General features: G+C 48.2%; 1 protein-coding gene across 1 annotated transcript in view; it reads right to left on the bottom strand.

Annotated features, from left to right (window-relative positions):
* The window catches only part of tnfsf12 (TNF superfamily member 12), a 45,173-nt gene that overhangs the window by 19,648 nt on the left and 3,088 nt on the right, over positions 1 to 22,437 (bottom strand). Inside the window, exon 3 of the mRNA XM_072258440.1 lies at positions 21,475 to 21,663. Coding sequence (XP_072114541.1) covers positions 21,475 to 21,654 — 180 coding nt within the window. The 5' untranslated portion in view covers positions 21,655 to 21,663. The remainder of the gene's footprint in view (positions 1 to 21,474; positions 21,664 to 22,437) is intronic.

Raw genomic sequence — 22,437 nt, 5'->3', positions numbered from 1 at the left:
ACAAATTTCATGATGGATGTGAGTGATGGTAAACCTGATTCTGATATGGATCTCTAGAAGGAGCAGGGAGAGGGGAATCATGGTTGGGAAAAGGGGAATGGAGACAGGAGAGAGCGGGACACACCAGAGATATATTCTGTAATGATCAATAAACCAATTGTTTGGAATCAAATGACCTTGCTTGGTGTCTCAGAGCTGGGTATGTCTCCACTTGCACCCCCCCCACCCACCCCTGGCACACCTCTGCCACCTGTCCCACACCCCTCCGTGATGTTCCACCCTCAGCATTCCCAACATCCTTTGTTCCTGCTGGATTTACAAAACTGCTCCCTGCCCCACGTTGACAAATCTAGTACTGTGCAAAAGTCTAGCTATACACATAGAAACATAGAAAACATACAGCACAATACAGGCCCTTCGGCCCACAAAGCTGTGCCGAACATGTTCCTACCTTAGAACTACCCATAGCCCTCTATTTTTCTAAGCTCCATGTACCTATTCAGGAGTCTCTTAAAAGACCCTATCATATCTGCCTCCACCACCGTCACCGGCAGCCCATTCCACACACTCACCACTCTCTGCGTAAAAGACTTACCCCTGACATCTCCTCTGTACCTATTTTGTGCTAGCCTTTTCATGCTAGCCATTTCAGCCCTGGGGAAAAGCCTCTGACTATCCACATGAAAACTGCCTCTCATTATCTTGTACACCTCTATCAGGTCACCTCTCATCCTCCGTCGCTCCAAGGAGAAAAGGCTGAGTTCACTCAACCTATTCTCATAAAGCATGCTCCCCAATCCAGGCAACATCCTTGTAAATCTCCTCTGCACCCTTTCTATGGTTTCCACATCCTTCCTGTAGTGAGGCAACCAGAACTGAGCACAGTACTCCAAGTGGGTCTGACCAGGGTCCTATATAGCTGCAACATTACCTCTTGGCTCCTAAACTCAATCCCACGATTGATGAAGGCCAGTGCACTGTATGCTTTCTTAACTACAGAGTCAACCTGTGCAGCAGCTTTGAGCATCCTATGGACTCGGACCCCAAGATTCCTCTGATCCTCCACACTGCCGAGAGTCTTACCATTAATACTATATTCTGCCATCATATTTGACCTACCAAAATGAACCACTTCACAGTTATCTGGGTTGAACTCCATCTGCCACTTCTCAGTCCTGTTGTAGCCCTCCACACTATCCCAACCTTTGTGTCATCAGCAAACTTACTAACCCATCCCTCCACTTCCTCATCCAGGTCATTTATAAAATTCACAAAGAGTAGGGGTCCCAGAACGGATCCCTGAGGCACTCCACTGGTCACTGGCCTCCATGCAGAATATGACCCGTCTACAACCACTCTTTGCCTTCTGTGGGCAAGCCAGTTCTGGATCCACAAAGCAATGTCCCCTTGGATCCCATGCCTCCTTACTTTCTCAATAAGCCTTGCATGGGGTACCTTATCAAATGCCTTGCTGAAATCCATATACACTACATCTACTGCTCTACCTTCATCAATGTGTTTAGTCAGATCCTCAAAAAATTCAATCAGGCTCGTAAGGCATGACCCACCTTTGACAAACCCGTGCTGACTATTCCTAATCATATTATACCTCTCCAAATGTTCATAAATCCTGTCTCTCAGGATCTTCTCCATCAACTTACCAACTACATATGTGCGGAAGATTTTTGCACGGTACTGCAGATAGATGCACACGGTCTTTTTCCCAGGGTTGAGGAATCAAGGGCACAAATTTAAGGTGAGAGGAAAGAGATTTTACTGGTACCCAAGGGGAAAATTCTTCATCCATCCTTGGGACGAGCTGCCAGATGAAGTGTTGAGGCAGGGACATTAACAACATTTAAAAGATACTCGAACAGTAAACGTTCAGAGGGATTTGAGGCAAATGGACCTAGCTTAGATGGGTTAGCATGGGCCAGTGGGGCTGAAGGGTCCGCTTTATGATTTATAATCCGTGAGTTAGCATGGACATAATGGGCTCCTCGGTCAGGAAGAAATACAGAGACAGTGTCGGCACAAGACCAAGGCATTGGTAAAACCTCACTTGGAGTATTGTGAGCAGCCCTGGACCCCTCACCTGAGAGAGAATGTGCTGGCTTTGGAGAAGGTCCAGACGAGGTTTACAAGAATGATCCCGGGAATGAAAGGGTTAACATTTGAGGAGCATTTGAAAGCTCCAGGCCTGTACTCGCTGGAGTTTAGAAGAGTGAATGGGGGTTCTCATGGAAAGCTACCAAGAATTGGATGTGAAGAGTGAGATTCCAATCGTGATGGAGTCTAGCACCAGAGACACAGCCTCAGAATAGAAGGACGTCCCGTTAGACAGAGCTGAGGCTGAATTTATTTCGCCGGGGTGGTGAATCTGTGGAATTCATTGCCACGGGACTGCTGTGGAGAATGTCACCGGCTGTACTTGGTCGGCCGGCCCTTGATTAGTCAGGGTGTCAAAGGTAACGGGGAGAGGCTGAGAGGGGAAATAAATCAGCCGTGATGGGGTAGTGAGGATGCAATGGGCTGAATGGCCTGATTCTGCTGCTATCTCCTGTGGCCCTATGACTAGCTGCAGCCCGATTACCTCGCTCCTGCACCCAGTGCCTTGCACCTGCCTGCCTCACACCTTGACGCGCCTGAACACAAACGGGAATAATCTGTGGCTGGAAGGCTCCCGAGAGGCAGCCGGAAGCCGGCAGCACGGGGTGGGGGGGGGGAGGAATAGCCTCCTCCCGCACTGTGATAATTCCGACTGGCATGTGCATTTGCCGTCAGCCTGCAGTCTGCTGGCACGCAGCGGAGGATCTCCCTGGCACTGTTTCCTGGGCCAGAGCGCCTGTACTGTGCTGTTACTGTTCTGTGCTCTCTGTTCTCCATCAGTAAACACTGTGAAGCAGCCAGCACTGATACTGTTCCTCACACTGAGTGACTGAATGTTCATTGAGACTGACGTCCCGACGGCAAATATTTGCTGCGGCCTCCCCAGTGGCCTTGTTGAGAGGGACAATTCTGTCAACACTTTTCCATTTCAATGCCACCTCTCACAGCGCGGTAAGCTCCTGTATGATATATCCTCTTCTCATTGCTACCAGGTACAGGAGCCTGAAGACACACACTCAATGTTTTAGGAACAGCTTCTTCCCCTCCACCATCAGATTTCCAAACATTCCATAAACCTAGGAATATTACCTCACTATTTCTACGTTACTTATTTTTTTTAACTTCAAAGTCAATCGATTATCAAAGTACCTACAATATTGTGCAAAACCCTTAGAGACATATATATTGCTAGGGTGCCCAAGACCTTTGCTGAGTACTGTAGTAATTATCTGTATTGCACTGTACTTTTGCTGGAAGAGAAAAAAATCATGACAGATGTGAGGGATGATAAGCCCAATTCAGATACGGGTCTCTATTGTGGACTGTGCGTGAGATGGGGGCAGGGAGAGGGGAATCAAGGTTGGGAAAAGGGGTGGGAGCGGGAAGCACCAGAGAGACATTCTGTAATGATCAATAAACCTATTGTTTGGAATCAAATGACCTTGCCTGGTGTTTCCTCTGGACCCTCTCCAATGCCAGCACATCTTTTCTTAGATGAGGAGCCCAAAACTGTTCACAATACTCAAGGTGAGGCCTCACCACTGCCTTATAAAGCCTCAGCTCTTCTATTCTAGACCTCTTGAAATGAACGCTAACATGGCATTCGCCTTCCTCACCACCAACTCAACTTACAAGTTATCCTTTAGAGTGTTTTGCATAAGGACTCCCAAGTCCCTTTGCATTTCAGATTTTTGAATTTTCTCCCCTCTTAGAAAGTAGTCTGCACATTTATTTCTTCTACCAAAGTGCATGACCATGCATTTTCCAATATTGTATTTCATTTGCCACTTTCTTGCCCATTCTCTCTCTGCATTCTACCTGTTTCTTCAATACTACCTGCTCCTCCAACAATCCTTGTGTCACCTGCAAACTTGGCAACAAAACCATCTATTCCATCATCTAAATCATTGATACACAGCATAAGAAGAAATGGTCCCAACACTGACCCCTGTGGAACACCACTAGTCACTGGCAACCAACCAGAAAAGGATCCTTTTATTCCCACTCGCTGCCTCCTACCAATCAGCCAATACTCTAACCTTGCCAGTAACTTTCCTGTAATACCATGGGTAAGCAGCCTCATGTATGGCACCTTGTCAAAGGCCTTCTGAAAGTCCAAATATACAACATCCACTGCATCCCCTTTATCTATCCTACTTGTAATCTCCTCAAAGAATTCCAACTGGTTCGTCAGGCAGGATTTTCCCTGAAGGAAACCATGCTGACTTTGTACTAACTTGTCCTGTGTCACCAAGTACTCCATCACCTCATCCTTATCAATTGACTCCAACATCTTCCCAACCACTGAGGTCAGGCTAACTGGTCTATAATTTCCTTTCCGCTGCTTTCCTCCTTTCTTAAAGAGTGGAGTGACATTTGCAATTTTCCAGTCCTCTGGCACCATGCCAGAGTCCAATGATTTTTGAAAGATCCTTACTGATGCCTCCATAATCTCTACTGCGACCTCTTTCAGAACCCTAGGGTGCAGTTCCTCTGGTCCAGCTGTCCACCATCAGCCGTTAGACTATACAATGAGTCAACCTACAGCTGGGGAAGTCCTGTTAGACTGTCTGAGGTAACTTGTATTTTATTCTTTCTGACTTCTCTTCTGATATTCGTATATCTGTACACTTGGAAAGCTACTGTGACAGTGTCATTTCCTTTGGGAGCAATAAAGTATCTATCTATGTACCCATCAATTTTCTTGTGGGCATTCACAATAAATACAAAGAAAAATAAAAAACCTACAATACAGGCCCTTTGGCCCACAAAGCTGTGCCAAACATGTTCCTACCTTAGAAATTTCCTAGGGTTACCCATAGCCCTCTATTTTTCTCAGCTCCATGTACCTGTCCAGGAATCTCTTAAAAGACCCTATTGTATCGACCTCCACCACCATTACTGGCAGCCCATTCCACGCACTCACCACTCTTTGCATAAAAAACTTACCCTGACATCTCCTCTGTACCTTCTTCCAAGCACCCTCCTGTGCTAGCCATTTCAGCCCTGGGGAAAAGCCTCTGACTATCCACACAATCAATGCCTCTCATCATCTTATACACCTCTATCAGGTCACCTCTCATCCTCTGTCGCTCCAAGGAGAAAAGGCTGAGTTCACTCAACCTATTCTCATAAGGCATGCTCCCCAATCCAGGCAACATCCTTGTAAGTCTCCTCTGCACCCTTTCTATGGTTTCCACATCCTTCCTGTAGTGAGGTGACCAGAACTGAGCACAGACTCCAAGTGGGGTCTGACCTGGGTCCTATATAGCTGCAACATTACCTCTTGGCTCCTAAACTCAATCCCGTGATTGATGAAGGCCAATGCACCGAACACCTTCTTAACCACAGAGTCAACCTGCGCAGCAGCTTTGAGTGTCCTATGGACTCGGACCCCAGGATCCCTCTGATCCTCCACACTGCCAAGAGTCTTACCATTAATACTATATTCTGCCATCATTTTTGACCTACCAAAATGAACCACCTCACACTTATCTGGGTTGAACTCCATCTGCCACTTCTCAGCCCAGTTTTGCATCCTATCAATGTCCCGTTGTAACCTTTGACAGCCCTCCACACTATCCACAACACCTCCAACCTTTGTGTTATCAGCAAATTTACTAACCCATCCCTCCACTTCTTCATCCAGGACATTTATAAAAATCACAAAGAGTTGGGGTCCCAGAACAGATCTCTGAGGCACACCACTGGTCACTGGCCTCCATGCAGAATATGACCCATCTACAACCACTGTTTGCCTTCTGTGGGCAAGCCAATTCTGGATCACAAAGCAATATCCTCTTGGATCCCATGCCTCCTTACTTTCTCAATAAGCCTTGCATGGGGTAACATTATCAAATGCCTTGCTGAAATCAATATAAGCTACATCTACTGCTCTACCTTCACCAACGTGTTTAGTCACAAACTCAAAAAAATCAATCAGGCTCGTAAGGCATGACCTGCCTTTGATAAAGCCATGCTGACTACTCCTAATCATATTATGCCTCCCCAAATGTTCATAAATCCTGCCTCTCAGAATCTTCTCCATCAACTTACCAACCACTGAAGTAAGACTCACTGGTCTATAATTTCCTGGGCTATCTCTACTCCCTTTCTTGAATAAGGGAACAACATCCGCAACCCTCCAATCCTCCAGAACCTCTCCCACCCTCGTTGATGATGCAAAGATCATCGCCAGAGGCTCAGCAATCTCCTCCCTCACCTCCCACTGTAGCCTGGGGTACATCTTGTCCGGTCCTGGTGACTTATCCAACTTGATGCTTTCCAAAAGCTCCAGCACATCCGCTTTCTTAATATCTACATGCTCAAGCTTTTCAGTCTGCTGTAAGTCATCACTACAATCACCAAGATCCTTTTCCGTAGTGAATACCAAAGCAAAGTATTCATTAAGTACCTCTGCTATTTCATCTGGTTCCTTACACATTTTTCCAATGTCATACTTGATTGGTCCTATTCTCTCATGTCTTATTATTTTGCTCTTCATATACTTGTAGAATGCCTTGGGTTTTTTTTTAATTTTGCCTGCCAAGGCCTTCTCATTCCCCCTTCTGGTTCTCCTAATTTCTTTCTTAAGCTCCTCCCTGCTAGCCTTATAATCTTCTAGATCTCTATCATTACCTAGCTTTTTGAACCTTTCATAAGCTCTTCTTTTCTTCTTGACTAGATTTACAATAGCCTTTGTACACCAGGGTTTCTGAACCCTACTATTCTTTCCCTGTCTCATTGGAAAGTACCTATGCAGAACACCACGCAAATATCCCCTGAACATTTGCCACATTTCTTCCATACATTTCCCTGAGAACATCTGTTCCCAATATATGCGTGCGCGCGCGCGTGCACGTGCACTTTTGTCTGTGTGGGTGTGAGTGTGTGTCTGTGTGTGTATCTGTGTTTATGTGTGTGGGTGTGAGTGTGTGTCTGTGTGTGTATCTGTGTTTATGTGTGTGGGTGTGAGTGTGTGTCTGTGTGTGTATCTGTGTTTATGTGTGTGGGTGTGAGTGTGTGTCTGTGTGTGTATCTGTGTTTATGTGTGTGGGTGTGAGTGTGTGTCTGTGTGTGTATCTGTGTTTATGTGTGTGGGTGTGAGTGTGTGTCTGTGTGTGTATCTGTGTTTATGTGTGTGGGTGTGAGTGTGTGTCTGTGTGTGTATCTGTGTTTATGTGTGTGGGTGTGAGTGTGTGTGCACACTTGGATTTTCCACATTGTCCATGGGACTACACAGGTTTTGCCTGGGTGCTCCATTTCCCTCCCACATCCCAGCGACGTGCAGTTCGTTTAGTGGGTTAATCAGCTGATGGAAGTTACCCCTTTATGTGTGGGTGAGGGGTAGATTCAGGGGGGGTAGTTAATGAGCAAATATGTTAAACGTTGGGGGGAGGAGAACCATGGGTTGATAACCCAGCACGGACTCGAGAGGCCTAGTGACTCCGTCTATGTTTGGATTAAAGCCTCCCCCATACGCTCCTTTGTCAGTGGTCGGGAGAGTTGTTAGCCATTAGCCATTCTGGAGTTGCGTGGAGGGGAATGTCATCTATAATGCCAATCTACACAAATCCTGGGCAATAGAGGCAAGACTGGACTAGGTGGGAATCAGGGTGTACACCACCCCCAACACACACACACACTCACCCCGTTACTGGGGTACAGCTTAAGATACAACTAAAAATTCATTATAGGAGGATGTGGAGAGGGTGCAGAAGAGATCTACCTGGATTAGAGAGTGCAGAAAGAAATTTGCCTGGATTAGAGGAGCCAGAAGAGATTTGCCTGGATTAGAGATCTATCCTGGATTACAGGGGGCAGAAGAAATTTATCGAGTACAAGCTCTGAGCAAAGATTGGCCAAATTTGGATTGAACTCCCACAGGCGTTGGAGGCTAAGGAAGATTTGACAGAGCAAGGGACCCCTTCCTTTTTTATACCATGGAGCCTTACCATGAACCAAAGGGTCCATGGACCCCAGATGGGAATTCAGATTGAGCTTTTTTTAATTATGGGGAGGAATTTCTTTAGCCAAGGGTGGTGAATCTGTAGAACTCATTGTGGAAGTCAAGTCATTGGGTGCATTTAAAGTGAGATTGATAGGGCTCTTGATTAGTCAGGGTGTCAAAGGTATTGGGAAGAAGGCAGGAGAATGGAGGAAAGAGGAGGAAAATCAGCCAGAATAGAATGGAAGGTCAGATCCATAGGGCCGAACAGCCTATTTCTGCCCCTATGCCTTATGAGAGGCATTGATAGGAGAGACAGTCAGAATCTTTACCCTAGGGCAAAAATGGTTTTACGGAGGAAAGGTTTAAAGGTGATATGAGGGCCAAGCTTTTCTAAGCCGAGATTGATAGGTGCCTAGAATGGGTTATCAGAGGTAGTGGTGGAAGTAGACAATTTGGCGGAGTTTAAGGAGCCTTTAGAGTGGCACGATAGTGGTTAGTGTAACACCATTACAAAGCCAGCAGAGTAAATTCCACCGTCTGTAAGGAGTTTGTACGTTCTCCCCGTGACCAGAGTAAATTCCATTGGTCTGTAAAGAGTTTGTACATTTTCTCCGTGACCAGTGCCCTAGTCTCCTCTCATGTTCCAAACACATATGGACTAGTAGGTTAATTGGACATGCATGGGTGTAACTGTGTGGCATGGGATCATTGAGCTGGGAGAGTCTGTCACTGTATCTATAAATAAATACAGTGCCTGTAGAAAGTATTGACAAAGTATTCACCCCCCCCCCGGAAGTTTTCATATTTTATTGTTTTACAACATTGAATCACAATGGATTTAATTTGGCTTTTTTGACACTGATCAACAGATAAAGACTCATATCAAAGTGAAAACAGATCTCTACAAAGCGATCTACATTAATTACAAATATAAAACATAAAATAATTGATTGCATAAGTATTCATCCCCTTTAATACGACAAACCAAATCATCACTGGTGCAGCCACTGGTTTTAGAAGTCACATAATTAAATAAATGGAGATCTGTTTTTGGAGAACTGTGTGCTGTCAAGGTGTTTCAATTGTCTTAAAAATACACCTGTATCTGGAAGGTCCAACTACTGGTGAGTCAGTATCCTGGCAAAAACTACACAATGAAGACAAAAGAACACTCCAGGTAACTCTGCGAAACAGTTATTGAAAAGCGCAAGTCAGGAAATGGATACAAGAAAGTTTCCAAGTCACTGAATATCACAGTTAAATCAATCACCAAGAAATGGAAAGAATATGGCACGGCTGTAAATCTGCCCAGAGCAGGCCATCCTCAAAAACTGAGTGACCGTTCAAGAAGGGGACTAGTGAGCGAGGACAACAAGAGACCTGTGACAACTCTGGAGGAGTTACAAGCTTCAGTGGCGGAGATGGGAGAGGCTGTGCATACAACAACTGTTGCCCGGGTGCTTCACCCGTCGCAGCTTTATGGGAGAGTGGCAAAGAGAAAGCCACTATTGAAAAAAAAAAGAACTTGCATGAAATCTCGGCTAGAGTTTGCCAGCAGGCATGTGGGAGACTCTGAAGTCAGCTGGAAGAAACCTATAGTCTGATGAAACCTAAATTGAGCTTTTTGGCCATCAGACTAAACACTATATTTGGCATTAGCCAAATGTCACGCACGATCAAAAACACACCATCCCTACCGTGAAGCATGGTGGTGGCTGCATCATGCTGTGGGGATGCTTCACTGCAGCAGATCCTGGAAGGCTTGTGAAGGTAGAGGGTAAAATGAATGTAGCAAACAGGGAAATCCTGGAGGAAAACCTGATGCAGTCTGCAAGAGAACTGCGACTTGGGAAAATATTTGTTTTCCAGCAAGACAATGACCCCAAGCATAAAGCCAAAGCTACACAGGAATGGGTTAAAAACAATGAAGTTAATGTCCTGGAGTGGCCAAGTCAGAGTCCAGACCTCAGTCCAATTGAGAATTTATTGCTGGACTTGAAAAGGGCTGTTCACTCACGATCCCCATGCAATCTGACAGAGCTTGAACAGCTTTGTAAAGAATGGGGAAAAATTGCAGTGTTCAGATGTGCAAAGCTGATAGAGACCTATCTACACAGACACGAGGCTGTAATTGCTGCCAAAAGTGCATCTATTAAATACTGACTTGAAGGGGGTGAGTAATTATGCATTCAATTATTTTGTGATCAATAATTGTAATAAATTCAGAGAATTTATATAAATTTGTTTTCACTTTGACATGAAAGAATCTTTTCTGTTGATCAGTGTCAAAAAAAGCCAAATTAAATCCACTGTGATTTAGTGTTGCAAAACATTAAAACATGAAAACTTCTGGGGGGGGGGAGGTGGGTGGTGAACATCACACAAACCAATCTTCCGTCTGTGGGCTCACTTTACACCGCACGCTGTCGGAGCAGTGCTGCCAGGATAAGCAGGGACACGACCCACCCAGCCAGCACACTTTTCGTCCCTCTTCCCTCCAGGAGAAGGCTCAGGAGCTTGAAGACTCGTACGGCCAGATTTGGGATCAGCTTCTTTCCAACCGTGATAAGACTGCTGAACAGATCCTGACCCGGATCTGGGCCGTACCCACCAAACGTCCGGACCTGCCTTTCGGTTTTTTTTGCATTACCTTACCTTCCATTTTCTATTTTCTATTTATGATTTATAATTTAAATTTTTAATATTTACTATCGATTTGTACTCCGGGGAGTGGGAAGAACAGAATCAATTATCACTGTGATGATTGTACATTCTAGTATCAATTGTTTGGCAACAATAAAGTATAAAGTATATTTCTTATAGGCTCTGTAAAACATAATTCAGATAGACACAGGAATATGAAGGAAAAGGAGAGAGACGGGTGATAAACAAGAGGACAGCAAGATAGGCAAGACAGGTGAGGGGAGGGGATCCAGGCTGACGTTCTTGTTGAATTTTTGTTAGTTTTTTTGTGCAGGGAGGGGTGTTTGGGAGGCAATGTTCCTGTGTTTTGTGGGGGGGAGGGGAATTTGGGGGATGACGTTCTTGTGTTTTTGTGGGGTGGGGGATCTGGGAGATGATGTTCTTTTGTTTTTGTGGGGGAGGGAGATTCGGAGGATGGTTTTCTTGTGGTTTTGTGGGGGACAGGGATTTGGAGATGATGTGTTCTTGCTGTGTTTTTTGGGGGGAGGGGATTTGGGGAACAATGTTTTTGTTGTGTCTCATGTGCAAGGAGGGCTTGGCTGCCAATGTTCTTGTTGTGTTTTTGTGCAGAGGGAAGGGGGTTTGTGGGAGGGAGGGGGGGTTGATGATTGTGTTGCTGCTGTTTTCTGTTGTGTGTGTGTGTGTATGTGGGGGGGGGGGTGAGTTTGCCGTTTCTCCTAGAACTTGCTACCGTGGTTTTCCTTTGTTTTGTGGCGTTCTGGAGAAGGAGAATCTCAGAGTTGTGTACTGCATGCATACTTCGACAACATTGTGGGCTGAACAGCCTGTCCTGCACTGTACCCCTCTGTGTCCTAACCCCCTGGGGTTGATGAACAAGAATGGCAACATCAGAGGGTGTAATACACCACTGGAGTTTCATAACTTTGAACAAAGCCAGGCCTGTTGAGGTGTTGTCTTTGGAACACCGTGAGATTGAAGAAGTATTGCAGAATGTTAAGTTTAGACAGGCACCCGGTGTGACAATTCGTGGCGAAGGGGCTGTGATGGAGATTATAAGTTATGGTTTGAGCAGGGTGAGGCCTTTGGGAGGCACATTTCTGTCTTCAGAGTTAGGAGGTCCTGTTGGGAAAGGACGGGGCAGAAACCCCTAACCCACTGGGTGTTAGTCATCATGAGACACAGCAGGGACTTTGGCCAGTCACATTAATGCTGACCATTCTCCCCACATTCCAGTCGATTTCCACCCAGATTCTACCCCGAATCCACACACAAGGGGGCAGTTGTTGGGATGTGGGAGGCTCGATATGATCCCCTCGGGCTGTGTCTCCCTGCCCCCATCCTCTGTGAGGCTGCTCCTAGGTGGAATTTGGGAGTCCTGGAATGACAGTCCCCACCCTGAGGTCTGGTCTCCTCGCTGAGTTATTAAAGGGCAAGAGGGGAGTGGATAGGGGCGGGAGTTCAGTGGGTTGGAGGTCAGCAGGGTGGGGGGGGGAAGGGGATGGTTGTCACCTCTTCATCCCTGATGCCTGTGGGGTGGAGTGGGCTGGGCGGGGATGGGTGGCAGAGGGAGACAGTCGGACCCCAGGAACGTACACACACACACACAGAGTGATACACACAGACTCACACAGACACACGCAGACAGACAGACACAGGGATACACACAGACTGACACACAGTGATACACACAGACACACAGTGATATACACACACACACACACACACACACAGTGATACACACAGACTCAAAGACAGACTAGATGTATTCACACATAAAGTTGAAGTCAGAAGTTTACATACAATTTAGCCAAATACATTTAAACTCAGTTTTTCACAATTCCTGACATTTAATCCTAGAAAACATTCCCTGTCTTAGGTCAGTTAGGATCACTGATTAATTTTAAGAATGTGAAATGTCAGAATAATAGTAGAGAGAATGATTTATCTCAGCTTTTATTTCTTTCATCACTTTCCCAGTGGGTCAGGAGTTTACATACACTTTGTTAGCATTTGGTAGCTTTGCCTTTAAATTGTTTCACTTGGGTCAAACATTCTGGATAGCCTTCCACAAGCTTCTCACAATAAGTTGCTGGAATTTTGTTCCATTCCTCCAGACAGAACCGGTGTAACTGAGTCAGGTTTGTAGGCCTCCTTGCTCGCACACACTTTTTCAGTTTTGCCCACAGATTTTCTATCGGACTTTGTGATGGCCACTCCATTATGGCCAAACGGTTCAATTTTTGTTTCAACAGACCAGAGGGCATTTCTCCAAAAAGTCAGATCTTTGTCCCTATGTGCACTTGCAAACTGTAGTCTGGCTTTTTTATGGTGGTTTTGGAGCAGTGGCTTCTTCCTTGCTGAGCAGCCTTTCAGGTTATGTCGATATAGGACTCGTTTTACTGTGGTTATAGATACTTGTCTACCTGTTTCCTCTAGCACCTTTACAAGGTCCTTTGCTGTTGTTCTGGGATTGATTTGCACTTTTCGCGCCAGAGTACGTTCATCTCTGGGAGACAGAATGCGTCTCCTTCCTGAGCGGCATGAAGGCTGCGTGGTCCCATGGTGTTTATACTTGTGTACAGGTTCTATTGTTTGTACAGATGAACGTGGTACCTGCAGGCGTTTGGAAATTGCTCCCAAGGATGAACCAGACTTGGGGAGGCCCGCAATGTTTTTTATCTGAGGTCTTGGCTGATTTCTTTTGATTTTGTTTGTAAACTTCTGACCCACTGGAATTATGATTACAGTCAATTAAAAGTGAAATAATCTGTCTGTGAACAATTGTTGGAAAAATTGCTCGTGTCATGCACGAAGTAGATGTCCTCAACGTCTTGCCAAGACTATAGTTTGCTAATATGAAATCTGTGGAGTGGTTAAACAACGAGTTTTAATGACTTCAACCTCAGTGTATGTAAACTTCCCACTTCAACTGTACAGTGAACACACGCGCAGAGTGACACACGCTGTCATTTTGTGTGTCACCGTGTGTGTGTGTGAATCTGTCACACATTGACAGACAGAGACACACACACACACACATATACAGTGACACACAAACACACACACAAACAAATGCAGAAACGGGAAGGTTAATATTTTCGGGATACCGGGAAGCGGTGGGAATTCTGTAGGTGTTTCTGGAACCTCTCTGTACGTGGGTCGGACGCAATGCCTGAAATCAGGTCCTGGCTCCTGGCCTTGGCTCTCAGCTCTGTGGGGAGGGGACTTTGGACAAGAACACTGATTCACAGAGCCGTTCGGCTCCTTCCCCCTCCCTCCCAACCCCTGCCGGCTCCCACAGGATTCCCGTAACCCTTCAGGTTTACTAGAGTGAGTGAGTGTGTGTGCGTGTGTGTGTGAACCTTCCTTTTCCAAACCACCGTGACCCTTCACCCACCTCCTTGTCCCGACCCCTCCTTCCATTATGTATCTGGCCCCTCTGAGACCTTCTTGAACAGCGCGGGCTGTTTGGGATGAGAACAGGCTGGGACGACCGGACAAACATCGGGCCTCTGGCAGAGACCGAGATGGACGCCCGACAAGGAATGACACGAATTCAAGGGGGGGGTGAGGGGTACACAGGGGATATGGGCGAGCGCTGGAATCCCGGAGCAACTAACAATCCGCCGGAGCATCTCAGCGGCTCGGAGGGGAGGGAAGGAAGGGGACAGCTTCAGGTCGGGACCCTTCATATAGGGTGGGCATAAAGAGGTGTCGGATGCTACTTGTGATCGGGGCCGACAAGCTGATCTGAGAGCGCAGAGCTGAAGCGGGGAGGGGTGCGACATGAACTCTGCGCGTCCTCAGGACGTTGGGACCCATCCTCAGAAGTACGGAGCAGCTAGGACCCTCAACATTAAATCGTAACCCCCCCCCCAAATATTTAATAATCTTGGGCCCCATCCCACCAGATTCAGAAAGCTATTACCCTGCAACCATCCGGCTCCTGAACCAGCGTGGATCACTTCACTCACCCCAACTTCCGAACTGGTCCCACAACCTACGGACTCACTTCCAAGGGCTCATGTTCTGCCACTCCTGGTCTCAATACTATTTTTTTACTAACACTATTACTTGTTTGTCTTTTGTATTTTGCACAGTTTGCCACATTGGTAGTTTGTCCGCTTGTGCTTGTGTAGATCTCCATCGATTCTATTCTACTTATTTCTGTCTGCGGCGAATGCCCGCAGGAAAATGAACGCCAGGGTCGGATATGGTGACGGATAAGTAGGTACCTCGATAATAAAATTGACCTAGACTAACTCACAGCTGGAGACGGGCACGGCGTGGGTTGGTCTGCGGGAGGGAGCCAGATGACTGGAGAAGGGAAGAGGTGCTCTCCCTTCCTCCTATCCCATTCCCCGCCGCACCCACCCCCCATCCCAAATATCCCAGAATCAGAAATATTGCCGGCACTTCTGGTAACCTCCCTACTGGGTCGAACTGGAGAGGGCGCAGAAAAGATTGTCAGGGACGCCGACCTGATTTGCGAGCCGGGGTTACAAGGAGAGGTTGGGTCGGGTCGGGTCGGGTTGGGGCTGTTTTCCCTGCGGCCGTGCAGAAGTTTGAAAGAACACGCGGGGCAGAGACAGGGTGAGTGCACGGAGACCTTTCCCCAGCGTCGGGGAATTAAAAACTAAGTTTAAAATGAAGGATGGAGGTTAGAAGAATTGTGTGTGTGTGGGGGGGGGGCGGTAATCTCATTGAAACCTACCAAGTATTGACAGGCCTGGATAGAGTGGATGTGGAGAGGATGTTTACACCGCCTCAGGACAGAAGGACCTCCCTTCAGAACAGCGATGAGGAGGAATTTCTTCCGGCAGAGCGTGGTGAATCTGTGGAATTCATTGCCACGGACGGCGGTGGGCATAAGTCATTAGGTACATTAAAACCGGAGGTCGATAGGTTACTGATCAGTCAGGCCGTGAAAGGTTATGAAGAAAAGGCAGGAGACTGGGTTTGAGAGGGAAATAAATCAGCCGAGATGGCATGACGGACCAGACTCGGTGGGCCGAATTCCGCCCTCATGGCCTTATGGAAAATGAGGGAGACAAGACCTCACTTTCTAACCAGGCAATAATATTCATAACAAACACAGGGAAATCTGCAGAAGCTGGAAATCCAGAGCAACGCACATAAAATGCTGGAGGAACTCAGCAGGTCAGGCAGCATCTGTGGAGGGGAATGAACAGTCGACGTTTTGGCCCGAGACCCTATATCGGGACTGAGAAGGAAGAGGAAGATGCTAGAATAAAAAGGTGGGAAGAGTTGAAAGAGGCTAGCTGGAAGGCGACAGGTGGGTGGGAAAGGTGAGGGGGCTGGAGAAGAAGGAATCTGCAGTCAATTGAATCTGGAATCCTCGGTGGGTCCGAGCTGGGAAAACCCCACTAAAGTAGAGTCACACAGAACAGAAACAGGCCCTTCAGCCCGTCACAGATAGCCAAGTTCCCATTGACACATTGACGTCTGCAGCAGTCTCTACTTTCAAAGGCTGAACAAAATCCATGTCTCCACCACCCCTTGAAACAGTGTGTCCCAGATTCCAAAACCCCCCCCCCTTTTGGGGGGGGGGAAATAGACTCTCATTATACCCCCCTCTGAATCCTCAACCCCTAATTCTAAATCTCTGCACTTTTGGCTTAAACCCCCCTGTTACCCGGAAACATTTCTCACTCTCTGATCTACCTCCTACATGCAGATGCCCGAGACATTGGAATCTGCAGCAACACCTGCTGGAGGAACTGAGCAGGTCGAGCAGCGACTGTGAGGGAAGAGAAACTGTCAACATTGTGGGGGGGTGGGTAGGAAATTGTTGACATTTTGGGTCAAGATGAGCAAGGAGGTCAAACAGGTAGAGAAGAGAAAGACTGAGATAGTTCAGTAGGTAACAGGTGGACCAAGGAGAGGTGGGGGATTATGGGCAGAAGGAGCCAGGAAGGGTGGATGTAGGACAGGTGGAAGAAGACAGAGAGCAGACACTGGAAGAACTCAATGGGTTGGGCAGTATGTGTGGAAGGGAGAAGGAATTGTTGATGTTTTGGGTTGAACCATGCCCATCGACCATTCTTTTAAAGGTTAGCTTTATTTATCGAGAGTATATTGAATCATACAGTGAAATGCGTAGCTTGTGTCAACGACCAACACAGTCCGAAGAGGTGCTGGGAGGGAGCCAGCAAGTGTCGTCAACATGGTATGCCCACAAGTCACTAACCTCAACCCTTACGTGGGAGTAAAGTCACAGGGAACCCCGATGGGGCCATAAAGCAATGCTACCACCACACATGCTGCTTGACCTAGTGAGTTCCTCTGTCCGGTTGTTTCCTACCCCCTACCACGTTCCTCTCTGGTCTCTCCTCATAACTGAAAAATCCATCCCGGGCACAGTCCTATCCTATGCATTCCAGTGGAATTACACAGCTCTGCTCTGGGAATGATCTGGCACACAATTTATTGTTCCGTTTCATCTCTCTTTGTCCCTTTGTCGCTCTGCTTTTTGGAGCCACAGAGCACTAGAACATAGAACACAGAATAGTACAGCACAGTACAGGCCCTTCAGCCCACATTGTTGTGCCAACCCTCAAACCCTGCCTCCCATATAACCCCCCACCTTAAATTCCTCCATATACCTGTCTAGTAGTCTCTTAAATTTCACTAGTGTATCTGCCTCCACCACTGACTCAGGCAGTGCATACCATGCACCAACCACCCTCTGAGTAAAAAACCTTTCTCTAATATCCCCCTTGAACTTCCCACCTCTTACCTTAAAGCCATGTCCCCTTGTATTGAGCAGTTGTGCCCTGGGGAAAAGGCGCTGGCTGTCCACTCTATCTATTCCTCTTAATATCTTGTACACCTCTATCATGTCTCCTCTCATCCTCCTTCTCTCTGGAGAGTAAAGCTCTAGCTCCCTTAATCTCTGATCGTAATGCATACTCTCTAAACCAGGCAGCATCCTGATAAATCTCCTCTGTTCCCTTTCCAATGCTTCCACATCCTTCCTGTAGTACTACAGCACAGAAACAGGCCCTTCAGCCTATCTAGTCCAGGCCAAACTATTATTCACCTCGTCCCATCCCCCTGCACCAGGACCATATCCCTCCTCACCCCTCCTGTCCATGTACCAATACAAATGTTCTTATGTGTTGAAATTGAACTCAGATCCACCTCTTCCACCCCTCTTCCACCGGCAGCGTTCCACACTTTCACCACCTCCGAGTGAGGATAGTTCCCCTTAAATGTTTCACCTTTCGCCCTTACCTATTTCCAGTCTCGCCCAATCTCAACAGGAAGAGCCTTTTGGCATTTAGCCTATCTATACCCCTCATGATTTTGTATACGCTCTGTAGATACACCCAGTCATGGAGAGGGATGTGCTCGTGATGTACTGGGCAGAGCCCACTGCGTTCTGAGTATGGATTGGCCACACTGCCTCCTTTGCTCGAAGGCCGGAGCCGTCAGCTCCGCTCCAGGTGGGATAGGCCTGGGGAAAGGACTGGTACCTTCACTGACTTCATGGGCACAATGGATGCACAGCAAGACCCCATATAGCCCAAGGAATCATTGGAGGAGAAATATCTCCTGGGAGACCAGGATCAGCCATGCCTACCTGAAAGTACAAGACATTCACCAATATTCAACATAACATCTCTTGTACTCAATACTTTGATATATGAAGGCCAATGTGCCAATAGGTCTTTACTACCCAATCTACCTGCAACACCTTTTCAGGGAATAATGGATCTGCATTCCCAGATCCCTCTGTTCTATTGCATTCCTCAATGTCTTACTGTTCACTGTGTAAGACCTATTCTGGTTTGTCCTCCCAAAGTGCAACACCTCACACTTGTCTGCATTAAATTCTATCTGCCATTTTTCAGCCCATTTCTCCATCTGGTCCAGATCCCACTGCTAGCTGTGAAGCCTTCCTCACTGTCCACTACATCCCCAATCTTGGTGTCACCCACAAACGTGCTGATCCAGTTAGCCACATTATCACCCAGATCATTGATATAGATGACAAACAACAAGGACCCAGCACCAATCCCTGTGGCACACTATTAGTCACCGGCCTCCAGTCAGAAAGGCAACCATCTGCTACCATTCTCCTGCCAAGCCAACTTTACTACATCATCTTCAATGCCAAGGTACTGAAACTTCTTGACAACCTCCCATGCAGGACCTTGTCAAAAGTCTTGCTATAGTCCATGCAGACAATATCCACTGCCTTTCCTGCATCACTTTCCTAGTAAACCTCCTCAAAAATCTCTATTGGTTAGACATGACCTTTCACTCACAAAGCCATATGGACTATTCCTAATCAGGCCCTGTCATTACAAATACTTATATATCCAGCCCCTTAGAATATCTTCCAATAACTTTCTGACTACTAAGATCAGGCTCAGTGGCCGATAATTTCCCAGCTTATTCTTAAGTTACTATTTAAGTTATTTTCTCCCTCAAGTGCCTTGGCATTCCCTCAGTCACAGACATTGCCCATCTTCTTCCCCTCCTCCCCACCCCACCACTCAGTAACTTATCTGCACCAGCCATCCCACATTCCTGGTTCAGATAACAAGAGGAGAAGGAACTGATCTTTCTGATATTCCTCCCATCTGTGACTTGCATGCAAGCCCCCAGAGATCATGTGGGGGACTCAGGGCCACTGAAAGATGAGATTCGGGACCCGGGCAACAGAGAGAATGGCCGCTGCTAGTGGAATGAGAAGGGTTGAGGACTTAGAGAATGAGGGGTCAGAGGGAATTACAGAGGCAGGGAAGTGTGTTAGGGCTAGAGGGAGGACTGCCCATCCCAACCTAGCAGGACGCCCATCTCTCAAAACCTGAAACAAATTGCCCTATTAAAAGTTTAAGGTTCCCATTGTCCCACCCTCCCACCCCTCTTCTCCAGGTCAGAGGTCCTGCAAGTGTTGTTACCTCCAAGCACAGTTCCCTTAACATGGGGAGCAGCTTGAAATCACGGCACAAAAAGATCCCATAGTCACCTGAATGCACACAGACCCAGGGAGCTCTTCCATGCCAAAATTCCCTCTACTTTTTGTTATAGCTGTACAGACCAACTATTGCTCTGAGCAGGAAATTTTACGGTCTGAAAACTGTGCAGCATTTAAAATTTTTTTTGGAATATGATTATGTTTAGAATAAAAATGTGAAAACTCACATACTTTTTAAACAAACATAGCTCACAACAAGAGTAAACAATGCTAGGTAGTCAAAACAACTGGTAGGCCCAAAGGGAAAAATAGAATGTTTTGAGCTGACGGCGTTGGCATTCAGCAGGCTGGCATTGAGCTACTAACTTCTATTCTGTTTATTGTTACAATTTGTAGCAGTAGATTTCAATGTAACAATTTGTAACATAGATTTCAAAATTGTATTAGCATAATTTCAAAAAAAGAAAATTCCATCCGCGCGGCAACCAAGTCTATGTGCGCGGGAGTATTTCAGTCACTGAGCGGCTGCACACCCGCGCAGTTTGGAAGGAACAACACCATGCTGTGGGAGGGAGTGCCGCACGTTATCGGAGGGCGAGGGGGGAGAATACAACACTCATTTATGAAGGGCCAGGGGAGGGGAGAATCGGAAGGGGTCGGGGGACTGGAATATGGAGCTCAGGGTGCAGAGGGGGAGATCTTGGGCGGAGTCACAGGGAGGGAGTAAGTGGTGATGACTTTGGGGGGGAGGACCTGGGCTGCTGGGGCTGGGAGGTGGAGAGAACCAGCAGCAGCTGGAGAGGAAGATTTGGGACAACGGGAAGGGCATATCTGGAGAGGGATAAAACATCAGGCAGCTCAGCTGGACGGAGTTGGTTGTGACCGGGATAAGCTGACACAGCTGGGAAGGAAGAGCCGTGGCGAGGGCCACTGTCAGCGTGGGCACGGTGGACGAAGCCGCGCTCGGCTGGGTGTGGGGGGTGGGGAGGGTGCGCCGGGAAACGGCTGGAAGGAGCGGGGGGGCGGGGGGGCACAGCTGAAAGGAGGCGGGGTCAACGAGAAGGGGGCGGGGACATATGGAAGGGGCGGGGTCATGTGGAAGGGGGCGGAGCCGCGTCTGGCTGGAGGCCCCCACGGATGTGTGCTCGCTCGCCCGCAGCCCCGCAGCCTGGGGCGGTAGGGTGAGCGGGCGGGCGGCTGCAAGCGTAACCCCGCGCACCACCAACACCCCCGGGGCGGCGCTTCGATCTCCAGCGCATGCTTGCTGGAGCTCCCTCCCGGTAGCGAGCCAGGCGATCTATTTTGTTTTGAACTTTCGGAAAGCCGAGGAGGCACGTTGGCCCGTCAGGATACAACACCCGCTGCCCGGATAACGCTAATCTCACCCCTGCCCACACCGTACCTCAATACTCGCGGGGCAGGGTGTTTGACAAATTCTCCCTCCCATTATGAAACAACCTACACCCGTGCAGCTGAACTGGACGCAAATAAGCTCCTGTCCCTTGTCCCTTACGCCCGTTTGCCTCCCTTTCCTTCCTCAGACACCCCACGGAATCTTCTCCCCGCTTCTCCCACCCTCCCGCCTCTTTCATGCCAGTCCCTGCTCTCCCCCCTTCCCACACTACTTCCCCTCCCTCCTCCTCTTCCTGTTCGCTCCCCTCCCCTACTCTCTCACTCCCCTCATTCCCCGACTTCCTCCTGCCCTCTTCCCCCTCCACCTCCCATCCTCCAACTTTCTCCGCGCTCTCCCAACTCCCCACTGCCCCCACCGCCCCCTGTTCGCCCCCTCGCCCCGTCTTACTTGCTGTTCGTGGTCCGCCCAGCCCTGCAGAGACCTCGAGAGATTGCGGAATTCCACCCAGGATAAGGCGGCCACGACCAGGCTGAAGGTCGCCAGCGAGATGGCCACCGCCGTCAGCAGAACGATCAGCCCCACTCTGATCTTCCTCCTCGCCAGCGCGACCACCTTCACCTGCCCCATTCGCGGTCCCTGTTGGGGGGCCGATAAACACAACAACAGCGGGAGAGTTTGCCAGGTCAGAGGTTGCAGAGAACTTTTTATTTTTTTCTCTCTTTTCTGCCCTCTACCCCCAGCGTTTGCAAAGCCCCCCTCTGCGTCTATTGCAAAGATCTCAGACCGCTCCAGCCCAGAATCAGGAAGGCTACAGCCCGCGACAGGAAAGGGCTGTTTCTGTGTTTTAAAAAAAAAATCGCTTAAAGAGACAGCGCCGGAGGAGGAGACGTGTACGTGTGCCAGGGAACTCCGGCAGTCCCTTGGTAGGAGAATTCTGCCTGAAGTCGGCCTTCTTGCAGCCCGGGGAGGCTCGTTCGCTTGAGGGGGGGGGGGGGTAGAAGAGGTGGCGGGTGGCTGTTCGCGCACAGCAAGGTGCCACGAAATGGGGAGTGTGTGGTGCTTCTAGTATTGGTGAAGTTGTTGTGGGAGGTGATGGTCCTCACTTCTCGTCCAACCCATGATCTGACGTCGCTTCTGCAAAAGCATTTCGCGGCGCCCCCTCACTTCACTGGCCCAGGGGCTCTCTCTCTCTCAATGCTGTATATACTTCGCCCCCTCACCCCCCAGGGCAAGAGCGTGCGGCGCTTCCTCAGTACGGCTTCAACTCAGTCTTCCCCCCACTGCTGCACCCCCCCCGCGAAGCCCAAGAGTCGGAGCGCTTCCTCAAGGACTGTTCTGCCGAGCCTACCGCAGTACCACTCTCCCCGCCCAGCCAGGCGCTCCCTCAGTATCGCTTCCCAGCCCCTCTAG

The sequence above is a fragment of the Mobula birostris genome, chromosome 5, assembly GCF_030028105.1.
Source record: "Mobula birostris isolate sMobBir1 chromosome 5, sMobBir1.hap1, whole genome shotgun sequence".
NCBI classification, from domain to species: Eukaryota; Metazoa; Chordata; class Chondrichthyes; order Myliobatiformes; family Myliobatidae; genus Mobula; species Mobula birostris.
This window is presented reverse-complemented; position numbering and strand designations above follow the sequence as displayed.